Source organism: Lipotes vexillifer, unplaced genomic scaffold (assembly GCF_000442215.2).
Source record: "Lipotes vexillifer unplaced genomic scaffold, Lipotes_vexillifer_v1.1 scaffold223, whole genome shotgun sequence".
NCBI classification, from domain to species: Eukaryota; Metazoa; Chordata; class Mammalia; order Artiodactyla; family Lipotidae; genus Lipotes; species Lipotes vexillifer.
Window position 1 is genome coordinate 268,101 of NW_006788663.1, and position 13,586 is coordinate 281,686.

General features: G+C 41.6%; 1 protein-coding gene across 6 annotated transcripts in view; it reads left to right on the top strand.

Moving 5' to 3' along the window:
• Positions 1–5,683: 5,683 nt before the first annotated feature.
• EMSY (EMSY transcriptional repressor, BRCA2 interacting) overlaps positions 5,684–13,586 on the top strand; it is an 80,137-nt gene continuing 72,234 nt past the window's right edge. For 4 of the 6 annotated variants that reach the window (XM_007461702.1, XM_007461703.1, XM_007461706.1 and 1 more), the window contains exons 1-2: positions 7,493–7,595; positions 12,956–13,055. In XM_007461702.1, the coding sequence (XP_007461764.1) occupies positions 7,526–7,595; positions 12,956–13,055 (170 nt within the window). In that variant the 5' untranslated portion in view covers positions 7,493–7,525. Of the gene's footprint in view, positions 5,788–7,486; positions 7,596–12,955; positions 13,056–13,586 lie in introns of those variants that run through there. The other 2 variants (XM_007461705.1, XM_007461707.1) reach the window with 2 other exon arrangements.

Below are 13,586 nucleotides of genomic sequence, written 5' to 3' on the forward strand. Positions count from 1 at the left end.
AACAATAGATAACTAGGACTCTGTAGTATCTGTGTGTTCTTGGGAAGTCTTCTGGTGATATCAGACTTTGGATAATTTCTTCTCTCTAGGCCTTGGTTTTCTCAGTTGTAAAATGGAACAATAATTACTACATCATGGGAATGTTGTGAGGTTTAAATAATACACACAAGGTGCTCCTTTTATAATGGGACTTAAACAAATGCTACCTAATATTATTTCAACTTACTTCTGTCAAGTTGTTCTAGATTTACTGCTTTGTACAAATTCCCTTTCATGGTATGTGTCATATACACACAAATATAAAACCTGATTTTGTATATACACACACAGGCACATCACAATACCGCAGTTTCTACATTGCTCTCTTGGAACACTTGTTCTAGGGGACGCCAGCTACCATTTCATAAGGATGCTCAAGCTGCCTTATAAGGAGATCCATATAGTGAGAAACAGACCTCTTTCCTCACTAACTTGCCAACCATGTGAGTGACATACCTGGAAGCTGATCCTCTAGCCCTAGTCAGCCTTCAGATGACTGCAACCTTTTAGAGATCCCAAGCCAGAACCACCCTCCTAAGCCACTCTTGATTCCCATAGAAACTACAAATACTGTATGAAATTTAAAAAAAAAACATTGTTTTAAGTCACTAAGGTTTGGGATAACGTGTTATGCACTAATAGTTAACTAATAGATCAATCATCATGAGGAGGGATGCAGGGAAGAAACAGATTCAAGGTTGAGGGCTGTTTCAGGGTCAATGTGGAAGGGCAGAGATGGCTAAATGGACTTGAAAGTGTTGATGAGACTGAGTTTGAAATAAATCATCATGGAGTCCAGGGTAGAAAGGGAAGAAAGCAAAACCAGATGAGGGAACACATTTGGAACTGGGAGACTGTAAACTACAGATTTCACTGAAGCTGAAGAGCAGGTTTGGTGAGGGTAAAGGAATAAGAATATGCAAAAAAAAGAAAGTTTTGTTTTGAATGTGGAATACCTTGCTTACTGATTCAAAGGTGGAACGGGACTTCCCTGGTGGCGCAGTGGTTAAGAATCCACCTGCCAATGCAGGGGACATGGATTCAAGCCCTGGTCCTGGAAGATCCCACATGCCGTGGAGCAACTAAGCCCTTGCACCACAACTACTGAGCCTGCCCTCTAGGGCCTGTGAGCCACAACTACTGAAGCCCACGCACCTAGAGCCCATGCTCTGCAACAAGAGAAGCTACTGCAATAAGCCCGCGCACCGCAACCAAGAGTAGCCCCTGCTCACCACAACTAGAGAAAGCCCGCACACAGCAACGAAGACCCAACGCAGCCAAAATAAATAAATTTATTTAAAAAAAAAATCTTCTCCTTAAGATCCTTTCACCCCTAGAGTGTTGGAATGAGGGTGAAATGGAGTTTGAATGGCTTAATGGTGAAAGCCATAAAACAGGGGTAGTCGACCTTAATACAGATGTAGTGACAAGTTAGGAGAATGCCAGCCTTTATTTCTGGTTCAGGATATTGAAGATGGCGGGGGAGAAGGAAGAACTCCATTTGAAAGGGCTTCAAGGGAAGCAGTGAACTTAAGGAAAACATTAGATTTTAGACTAGATTAAAAGGTGACAGCAGTGCTCTAGGAAAAGGTTAGATGTGTAAGGATGTTTCTTTGAATTAGCATGGGTTTGCTTATAAAAAAGCTAAAACTTTATTCTGTTAGCATCTGGGAGCTTCCCAAGTTTTATGCAGGGGACTGACAAGTGCTTTGAAGTTCAGAAAACTCATCCTGACAGTAGTGGCAGTATGGTAGATGTACTGGCAAGGAGTATAGAGAGGTTCCTTTGGAGAAAAAGTGTTGGTATAAAGGTCCATCTCACACAGGTGATGAGGCCTCATCATCAGCCTACTAAAACAATGGGGTCAGCTACCTAGGAAGTAGAGACTATAGAACTGAATGGACAGTGGGGGAGAGTAAGGGACGCAGTGGACAAAGCAGTGGCCAGATCTTTTACCTTTCTGAACCTGTTCTAGATTGTTCCAAGCACTTCTAATCCTCTATTGAGCCTGGATATGTAATTGCTAGTTATCTCCAGTTTACCTTCCTTCTGTCTTTTCTGTCCCCCAAATCCACTTATTTTGATCTACTATTTGATATTCTACTTGTATATTTTTAAAAAATTTTGGTCTTGCTATTCCCTTTTAGTACACCTTCTGGCTATACCAGTGTGGTAATAAAACTTTCTGATGGTAAGAATCTAAGGGCAGTGTGATACAGTGGAAAGAGCAGCAGCCTATAAGTCAAAAGGGCTGCTTCCCAGTCCCAATCCTGCCATGAAATTCTTGTACGACTTTGGTTAACTCATTTCTTCTTTGGACCTCACTTTTTTTTAATTTAGAAAATGAATCTCTAAGGTCTTATCCATTTCAATTTGCCTACCTGTACAATACCACAGGAGCTATTTTCAGATATTTTCATGATAATGGTGAAATCCACCTTCTCCAACAGAGTACTACAAAATTAGAATGGTGGATGGTAGGCATCTTGAAGTTTGTTCCAAGAAACCTGCTTAATCTGCTTTGTGAATAGAGGAATAAAGTTTGAGATAGGTACTGTATTCCAATGCATTTTCTCAGACCAGAGGTAGAGGAGAGTGGTTCTTACTTTATTTACCATACATTTCCTGGAGTCAAAGTGCCTTCACTTGAATTCATGGCTCTGCTACTTACTAGCTTGTTACACTGGGCAAACTACTTGAAGTCTCTGTGCCTTAGTTTCTTCATCCATAAAATGGGGGTAATAATATATCTCATAAGGCTATTGTGGAGATTAAACAAGTTTATTAGGTGTGTAACAGCATCTGGAACAGAGAAAGCCATCGATAAGTATTAGCTATTATTCTTATGTGCTAGGCACAAGAGTGTACAGACTCTTGTGCCTCCTTAAAGAGCTCACTGCCTGGTCAGAAATATTTTCAAACAAATGACCATAACTCAGTGTTCTGAGTTCTGTAACAAGATGTATAATAAGTGGTGTAGGAGCAGAGGCAAGAATGCCTGTCTCATCCTAGAGAGAAAGGCAGGGGCAGGACAATATTCTTGAGGGTAAAGTTTGAGTCTGATTCTTAAAGAAGAGAATTCAATGTTGGGAACATTTGGGAATATGGAGCAGTAACCGACAGCATGGGGAAGGCAGTTTCTTGCTGCAAAAGACAAATACGGTTCCAAGGAAAGGGAGGATGTGTGGTAGATCAGAGGTAGTAGTTGATGCCAGAGCATCGCAGTTGAGAGTTTGTTAGAAATATAGGCTCTTAGGCGCTACCCAGACCTACTCAATTAAAATTTGTATTTTAACAAGATACTCAGGTGATTCTTTGAACACTGAAATTTAAGAACCACTAGTCCAGAGCACACACTGGAGCCAAGCTGCTTAGGTTTAAATCCTGGCTTTACCATTTACTTATTATCATCATTATTATTATTATTATTATTATTATTTGGTCGTGCCACTGCAGCATGGGGGATCTTAGTTTCTCGACCAGGGATGGAACCCATGCCCCCTGCAGCGGAAGCGAGGAGTCTTAACCACTGGATCACCAGGGAAGTCCCACCACTTACTTATTTATTTACTTATTTAAACATCTTTATTGGAGTATAACCACCATTTACTTATAACGTGTAACTTTAGGCAAGCTATTTCACCTCCTTCCTATGCCTCAGTTTCCTCATTTGTAATTAGATAATAGTTTCTACCTCATAAAGTTGTTTTAAGGATGGAATAAATATTTTAAATGCTTAGAACAGTACTTGGCACCTACCAAGCCCAAGTATAAGCGGAAGGACTATAAGATATTCAGGGGACTGTAAGAAGAGAATTCACCCAAATCCTATAGATTGGGTGAATTCCAGTCGAAGATCTGGAGTTATAAAGCCCAACTCCCTTCAATTGGGTGAGTTCCTGAATATCTGTGTTTTTCTCACTCCTAGCAGGGGGTAATCTTAATTATACCTGCCTCACTAAGATACTCAAATCAAAAAATATATGTTCAACTACAAAATCTTCTATTAAAGTTTCATTTATCATCTTTCCAAGAGTTACGTATCTGGCCAGAAAGCGGTGGTACCTCAATTCAGTAGGAAATAGATGGAAAAGAATGCATTGGAAGATCAGGGAGGGAGTGGTGGGAAAGCCAGGAGACTATTTGTCCCACTTCCTGACTTTCTGAAGGGGCAGACTTGGGTTTCAACAATAACAATTTTCCTGGGCCTCAGAGAGGATTTTTAGCTAATGGGCAAATAGTACACAAATGCCGTTATTTATTTTTTCTTCCTAACCTAACCTACAATGGAGATTCAAGAACATGAACAGTCTCACACGTTTGTATAGTGGTCCAAAATTTACAAATAACTTTTCTCTACTTTGTTTTTGTTTGTTTGTTTGTTTTTTAGCTGTACGCGGGCCTCTCACTGTTGTGGCCTCTCCCGTTGCTGAGCACAGGCTCCGGAAGCGCAGGCCCAGCAGCCATGGCTCACGGGCCCAGCCGCTCTGCGGCATGTGGGATCTTTCCAGACCGGGGCACGAACCCGTGTCCCCTGCATCGGCAGGCGGACTCTCAACCACTGCGCCACCAGGGAAGCCCTTCTCTACTTTGTGTATCACAACATCCCTATAGGGTAATATTAACCTAACATTTTATAAGAAAACTTTGTTAATATCATAAAGCACATTAAAAACTCCTTTCCATTTGAGTATTTTTACCATATCCGATGTCTCCCAAAGTACAAAATTTAAAAGGGAGAGCAATCACAAAACTTGATTGGATCTTCAACAGTAGCAGGTACTGGCTTCGATCTTATGGCCGCGATTATTTGTATATTGGGCCCCTTTTCTCACCCGTAAAACAGGGGCAACAATACCCTCTTCACACAACTGTTTTGTGATTAAACACGAACAAAGGCTGAAGGGTGAACCTACCACGTCGCAGGGCCTCAAATAAACCCCTTCTCCTTCTTGCCTTTGACAGATATAGCACTATCATTCCTACTTCACACGCGGAGAAACCCAAAGTCGAGAACGCTCGGGTTCCTCTTCTCTACTTGCAACTCCGCAACCCCCAGATCGGGTACGCGCAACTGCGATATCCACTTTGTCAGGTGTCGTAGCGTGTATTCTCTCTCCTCGAGCTGCGTCTGATGGGGCTGGAGGCCGCTGATAATTGCTTCCAAGACTCTTGAGGAATCCGATCCTAATCCTCAACGGCGCTTCAGGAACGAACATGCTTTCCCACCGTCCCTTACCCCCCCTAGAATAAAGGTCGCGTGGAACCTTCAGCTTCAGCTACCAACGCCATCTTGGCCACTACGTGTGACGCCACACGTAGCGGAGAGCGCAGCCCATTGGCTGGGAGGCTGCAGGCGGAGGCGAGGCGCGCGAAGCCGGAGAGGAGGGTGTGGAGGACAAGCCAAGGAAACTACAATCCCAGCCTTCCTTGCGCGTGCACAGCAAGAGCGAAAGAGGAGGGAGTTTGGGTTCGGACCACAACTCCCAGCACCCCTCGCGATGTCTCTCCTTTCCTTTCAAAACGTGCAGGAAAAGAGGGACAGAAGAATGGAGGCCTTCTGGTGTCCGTTCTCCGAAAGGCGGGAAAGGCGAACTACACCTCCCGACTGGCAGCGCGCCGCTGCGCCTGCGCCTTGATACTTGTCGCCATCTTGCCCCTTCTGAGGCACAGCAAACAAACCCAATTCCTGGTGTCCCCTAGTCTTGGCGGAGGAGCCTTTTAGATGAGCCCAGAAAGGCCGGGCAGGTGGGTGACTCTTAGGCAGGGTGCTGGGAAGAACTGGCAGGATAGCCAGTCTGGAAGAGCGCCGGGCCAAGCGTTCGGAGCCCGGCTTGGGGCGCCCAATCCCATCCTCCGTTGTCTCCTAACGGGATCGTGGGGCTCCCGAGGTAGGCTGAGGGGAACTCTGGCAGGCCTGGTGCTGAGATTGCTGGGGTCCAGCTCTGGGGGCCTCCCAGTGAGTCTCGGTCGTCTGCCTGGCTGTCCGAGCGTCTACTCTTTCTCTCCGTTGTCCTCTCCGCTGAGGAGGGAGAGAGGCGCTGATGCCTGCCGGAGCCCCTGACTCCGGCTACTGGTGCTGAGAGGGCTTGGGTCGTGAGCTTGACATTGGGGTGAGCGCTGAGCGGCACCGGTGAGGAGGGTGGGCGGGCTGCTCTTGTTGTGGTGCTGCGAGAGAGTGCGTGTTTGGGGAGGGGGCGGGGCGGGCTTGCCTCCTTGACACTTGAGTGGGGGAAGGGTTAGACAGGATTCCGGTTCTCGGAGCGGGCTCCGGCAACCTCTGCCCAGGTTTCCAGTGCGATGCGGCCCCGCAATGGGGTCCGCCGGCGGGGACGCGTCGGGATGCTGTGACGTGGTGCTTGATTCCGGCGGTCGCCGGCCGCCTCCAAGATCCTGTCGGGAGGCGGGGACTGGCTTGTGGAGGGAGCGGATTCCTTTGGCTCTGCCCCTTCTTCCTCCCCACCCCTTTTCTTTATGTCATTCTGCCGGCTGGGGCGCGCACTCCAGTTCTCCTTGCTCTGGGTTGGTTCTTAGATGAGAGGACTATGGGAAGTAGGGGGAGGGGGTTCAACTTCAGGCGTGGAGTTGGAGTTAGCAGTCCCAGCTCTTGGAACGGGAGATAGCAGTTATTACGGGTCGATGCCTGACTCCCAGACAAGACACTGAGCTCGCTTATTCATACATCCACTCGCTCATTCATGTTAGTTGCTCTTCTCAGTCATTCATCTGTTTATTTAACAGATATTTACAGCGGATCTGCTGTGTGCTAAGCAGGTATAGTGCAAGGGCCCAGCGCTGTTTTCTTTTTCTCTAGACCAGGGAATTCCCAGTACCAAGTTCCTGACATCTAAACTTTTGGTAAACGTTTTTTTGAGGACTGCTGGGTGTAAATTCATGTTTCATTGTTAAGACTCGAGGAGAAAGTACTATATTAAGTTCCATTAACCCACTTAACGTCCTAGGAACTTTACGTATTTTATTTCATGTAGCTAATAATGAGAAGGCCGGCAGAAGTCAAGTGACTTGCCCAAGGTTACACAGGTAGTGGCACCTATTTATGAAATAATGTGTCAGCCACTAGGATAAGAACTTCACATACACTGTTAGTTAATCCTCATAACAAACTGATTGATAAAAATCTGTTTCACAGATGTGTAAAGTTTATGTTCAGATAGGCCAATTTACCCAGGATCACACAGCCAGTAAGTTGAAAGGTTGAATTAGAACCTATATGTGTCCAACGCCTATGCTCTTTCCACTATGATAGGCTGGAATAGTAAGTTCGCATATGGTTAAATTCTTCATTTATCAGAAGTTGGAAAGCATGGAGGTGAAATAGGACTGTAAGATATTCTTACTGCTCTTGCTTCTTAGCGTGTGGATCTCCACATGAGTGGGCTTTTGAATGTACTTTCGTAATTTGAGTTTTTGGTTTTTGTTTTGGTAGGGAAGACAAGCTCTTTGGGGCTACCAAAAAGAAGCAGCAATGCCTGTTGTGTGGCCAACGCTTTTGGATCTCAGCAGGGATGAATGCAAAAGGATTCTTCGAAAATTGGGTATGATTTTCATTTTTGATGTTTCATGCCTCCCTATGATCCTTCTCCCTTTCTGTTTGGGTCATGGCTGTTTGCATGGATATCATATTTCATGATGGTTAGAAATTCTTTAGAGGTATAGTTCTTGTCTTACTCTGTTATTTCCCTAGTGCTTTGTATAGTGCTTTGTACACAGTAGATGCATGAATCATATTAATAATAATAGCAGCTAAAAGTTCTTCAGGGCTACTGGGCTATTCTGAGTCCTTTGCATTCAGCATCTCATTTAATCCTCATTCAAACCAAAAAGATAGGTATGTTTCTTCTTTTGTCCCCATTTTACAGATGACAGACCTGAAGCTTAGAACCCAAAGTAATGCTGATAGTAAGTCATGGGGTCAGAATTTCAACCCAGGGAATAGGATTCCAGTCTCATGTTAACATACTTTTAACCTTCATGAATGTATGTGTGAATTACATACTGTTTCTGAATTCTAAGTTAATGTAAGCTATGCTGACTTTAACAAATTATATTTTACTTTCAGTAATAAAACACCATTTACACCTGTAATGAATTATTTAGTGCTTCTTTTCCTTTAGAGCAGCCTTTCTCAACTAGCATTTAGGGAGAGAATTAAGCCCTAATACTAAGTTATCCATTGTATGTAATGAACTAACTTTTCTTCCTGCATCTAGAATGGTATGTATTATCCTTGGGAAAATTGAGAAGAAAAAGAGTTATTCAAATCATTTTCTGTATTCTGTGGTTTCCATGAGTATCCTTGGTTGAGAAATGCAGCCTTAGACTGTAAGGTCCAAGAAGGAACCTTTTTGTCTTATTTATCAGTATAGTCTCAGGCCAGCACATAGTAGGGACTCAGTAAATGAAAAAATAATTTGAAAAAGAATATTAGATGTTTTGGCAGTGGATAGGAATTATTTAGATATCTATGACTTTGAAGGGGAAAGTGTGGACCTTGAATTCAGATAGACCTGGGGTCTTGGTCCTGTTACTAATGACCGACGTGATCCAAGGACAAGTTGTTTAATCTCCCTAAATCTGTTGACACTTTTGTAAATGAAGGACAATAATATCTGCCTCATAAGTTTATGTGGATTAAGTGTATATAAAAAGGGCCTATCACAGTGCCTGACATCTGAGTATATAGCGTTTTAAAGCAGTTGCTTTCAGACATTTATTTATTTGCAGGTGAATCTTTTCTTCAAAGGAAATCTTTGTTGGGAATTCCTATGCATAAATCTGAACCATAGCAAATCTGGCCCTGCCTGCTAATAACCTTTGCCCTTTTTATTTCTCCTTAGGCCACTATGAGGATTTCTATATTTTAAACTACCTCTTAGCATTGTATTTTAGCACCTCTAGAGAGGTTTTTTGTTTTGTTTTGGGGTGGGTTGGTTTTTTGGGGGGTCAGTTATTCCTTTTTTTTTTTTAACCTTATATCCAAACTTTTAGTACTAATTCGAGGGTGAATTTCTACACACTTATATGCAGTTGCTCTAACTTGCTAGCTACCAGTTATAAAGTTGGATTTTTATTTATTTCATAGCTGAAATAATTGCAGATCACAACTGAAGTTGATTGCATTAGAGTTTCTGGGCTTTTGGGACCTTGAATCAAGAGATTATGTTTGAATATAAAAATTGTAACCTTTAAGTCTAAATTTATCCTTAATTTTAGTCAGAGTTGTGTGGGTAATATTGCTGAAGAGCTGCTTCTGTACAAAAGAAAACAGCCTTCCTAGAGGGTAACATCATCTTCAATAACCCTTCTTTTGGGAGGTGAGCCTTGAGAGTGATTTGCGGAAAGACTTCCTCCCCACCTATTGGCTCATTATCATAACGGTGAAACCCTTGAATTGCTTTCAAACACTAGCTCTAGGTCCAAGTTTAGAGAAGGTACTGTATTTAAAAATTAGCTTAAAATATTTTAAGAATTAGCTTTAAGGGGCTTCCCTGGCGGTGCAGTGGTTGAGAGTCCACCTGCCAATGCAGGGGACACGAGTTCGTGCCCCCGGTCCGGGAAGATCCCACATGCTGCGGAGCGGCTGGGCCCGTGAGCCATGGCCGCTGAGCCCGCGCGGCCGGAGCCTGTGCTCCGCAACGGGAGAGGCCACAACAGTGAGAGGCCCGCGTACCGCACGTACAAAAAACAGCCTTTATACCCAGGAGTAAAATTGCTGGATCATATGGTAGTTGTATTTTTAGTTTTTTGTGGAACCTCCATACTGTTCTCCAAAAAAAAAAAAAAAAAAAAAGAATTCGCTTTAAAACAATTCTTTTTAAAAATGTTATAAATTATTTTAACATCAGATGCTAAACATTACATTTTACTTAAATGTAGAGAAATTGGGATAGAGAATTTCTTTATGACACACTGAACATACCAGTGATAGATAAATGCTTCCTTCCTTCTATCCTGCCTCTCCCCTGCCCTATTTTTTATGACCATTCCTGAACTGTAACTCTTACAGTAAGAGGCTTTATGAACTATAGTATAATTGAATGGCTGTTTTTTTTAATGGAATGGGTTGAGGGCTTTATAAAAATAGTTTGGCAAATCTTTTGTTTTCTGTGTTTTTTCGTGTGTTATTTCGTTATACTTATGCGTCATTAGAGTTAACACTGTAATAGAATGGTACCAAAAATAATACCAGAAATTCAACTGAGTTTGATATTTGTCAGAATCTTAGGATTCTCATCAAATGAAATCCACAAATGTGAATGAGGTTGGGAAGCTAGTAAAAGTTCTTTACAATGAGTGAGTTTCTCATTGAATGAAGGGGGGAGGTATGCATTGGATTGTGTAGCTATGAGAACTGTGTTCTGAGTTACAGTTTTGTGTGAGGTTGCCACCTCTTACTTTTGTGCATGACTTATTAGTTGGACTTGGAATGAGACTTGAGATGTCAAGAATCTTTGTCTTTCTTTAGTTAATTTCACTTTTTTTGAAATACTGTGAAATAGTGAAATTTTGATCACCATAAATTCCACACGCCAAAAGTGAAGTTTTTCCTCAAACCACTTCCTCTCTCTGACCTCTCCATTTCTTTTTATGGTATTGCCATTCTACTAAATATCTTGGAAACTGAAAAACCTGATTCTTTTCCTTCTGCCATTCCTTCCACATTTAATCAATCACTGAGTTCTATCAAAAACTTTTTAGACTGGAAATGGTGGCTTTTCTTAGTCTGGCCCCAAATAGTTTTTCCATTTTTATCCTTCTTGGATTTTAATCACCTTGAGGATAAGGAATTTGTTTTGTTCATATAAAGATTCTCCATGGTACCTTGTAGTAGTAGTGTTCAATTAGTAGTTTGGTTTGAATTAGCAACTAACCAAGTACGGACATATTTTTACTTTCCCTAGTGTAAAACTCTCAAAATAGTCACTGACTATTACTGGAAGTTTAATGTCTCTGTGAAACATATGCTCTTTTACTCTCTCTGTTCCTTTTGCACATTTGCATTTCCCCCACTGCCTGCCTAGAGCACAGTTCTCTTTCTGATTAAAGCTTATGCTTCCAGACTAGATGATGTGTTTTTCTTCTGTGCCTTTACCACTGTATTGTAAACTGTATCAGAATTGTCTGATGACTTGTTTCACTGTAGCTTTATTCTAGAGTTAACTTCTTAAGGGCAGGATTTAGCATACTATCTGGTATATATAATAGGACTCAATACTGATTTGTTGAATAAAATATTCCATAAGTGGGGCATAAACATTTAGATATAGTGGTTTCTTAGTTATCCCCAGTGTCTTTCTGAACTCTACTTTAGGTCCTGATAAAAGCTGAAATATATGTTTCCTGGAACAAAGTATTTTCTTCACTACTCCAGAGAAGCAGAGTTTGGCCTTCCAGAGAGACCACATGAAACATCTACGTAATATCCAGCCTAGATTGAACATGCAGGATGTTTACACATGGGATAATTCAGTTGGACCAGACATTTCTATTTAAGCTCACTCTTCTATATAAAGTCTTTTCTTTTGATAGAACTGTGACTAATATGAACTGAATGAGGCTACTGTTTTATTGTTGGTGTAGTACCTTGGATACAGGTATGCATGCCTTAATTATTTGGCTAATATTCAGTATCTGTTGTATGTAAGGCGTTGGCAAATACGGTAGCAACTTGAATTGAGTAAGAAGATAACTGTAGTCTGGACACTTATTTCCCATCATTTTGTTTTGCTCAGGTATACTTGTCTCATAGTGTTAATGGTTTGAAACAACTATTTTATTATTTCTCATGATTCTATGGGTTACTTGTCTTGCCTGAGCTCTCTCATGTGGCTCTATTCAGCTGGTAGCTTAGCTGGTTAATTGGGCTCAGCTGAGGTGGCTGGGCCTCTCTCTCCATGTGACCTTTCATCCTGGGCTTCTTCATAGCTTGGTGATCTCAAGCTTCCAAGAGAGCAAGGTCCTGCTATTTGCATCATGTATGCTGATGTTCCATTGGCCAAATCAAGTCACATGCCAAGCCCAGAGTCAGTGTGGGAGGGACTATTGGAAGGTAGTACATGAGGAAGTACACTGAGAGGCAGGCATGGTTCATTGGGAGCCATTGAGGGCTTTTTGGTTTTATATTTTAACCACTACTAGGGACTGACAGTTTCATTAAATAACAGTTGTTGCTGTGGAAAGTTAGTGAAATGAAACTGTCTGGCATTAGGGTTCAGTGTATTATGTCCTGATTGCTGTAGGAGCAATTCATGTGTGCTAATCTGCCTTAGTCATTTTGCTGGTGGTTTTTATAGATGCAGAGGATCATAGAAATGGAAGGTACCTTCAAAGTATCTTCTAGATAAAGAAACTGAGGATCAGAGATGAGAAAGGACTTGTCCAAGGTCACACAACTAGTGTCAGTGCTGGAGCCAGAATCTGGTCATTTGACTCTTGATCCAGTAGTTTTTCACTTGCACACTATTCACAGATAGAATATAGGTCAAATTCCTAGGCAAGCCTAAGGAATTATTTCAAAGTTTGGCCAGTAAAGGTACCTATCAATAATGCTAAAAGCTTCTCTCATCAGCCTTATTATATCACTTGGAACCTGTTCCCAGGTGTTGGTAGCATCTGAGTTGAATGTTCTTCAGGATGATGCGTAAGACGAAATATTTACCATTAGATTTTTCTACCTAAACTTTTTATATACATGACTTCTGTGAGGCAGTAAAAAAGAAAATAAGATTATAAAAGCCACATTTTAACCTATGGTTTTAGATAAAATTTTTGAGAGGATATTAATGAAATATTCGCATATTGATTTTTAGGTTTCCTGCCCTGAAGTTTCACTCTATGTAGCCATAGTACTTAAATATTGATGGCCTATCTTGATAAAATAATTTTCTTCTTCTAGAATTGGAGGCATATGCTGGAGTTATCAGTGCACTTCGGGCACAGGGAGATCTCACCAAGGAAAAGAAAGATCTTCTTGGAGAACTCTCAAAAGTTCTTAGGTAAATTATCATAAAAGTTTGTGAGAGATGAGTCTAGAAATTTCATTTTGAGGTGTTTCAATACTTTTCACTCTTAAGCTGAAGACAGAGGTGTCAAGTTGTTGGTGTTTAGAGATCCCATCCCAGTTGTGTGCTTTGTTATGGAAAATTTTGTAATTTACCATTTATTATGTAATCTAATCAGAAAAGGTTTAAGGCAGGTTATCTTAGGTTTGGGCTGCTTGGAAAAGGGAGGTATTTTTGACCTGGGTGAAGGAAAGAAGAGCTGGCAGCGACTGGATAGGAAGATCTAGAGTGGCCCAGTGGCATTTGTTAGGGGGTAGAAGGAGACACTAGGAAGTTGTTGTCTTAATTTATAGAAATGGGTGGTGATTAATAGTCATAGCCTTAGGGATAGTTTATCACTTCAGCTTCCCACTAGAGTTAAAAAAATTTATTAAAAAATTCTGGTGAAAGGGATTCTTTGATACTTTGCCTTGATCCATTCTTTTTTTTGTCTTTTTTTTTTTTTTTTTTTTTTTTTTTTTTTTT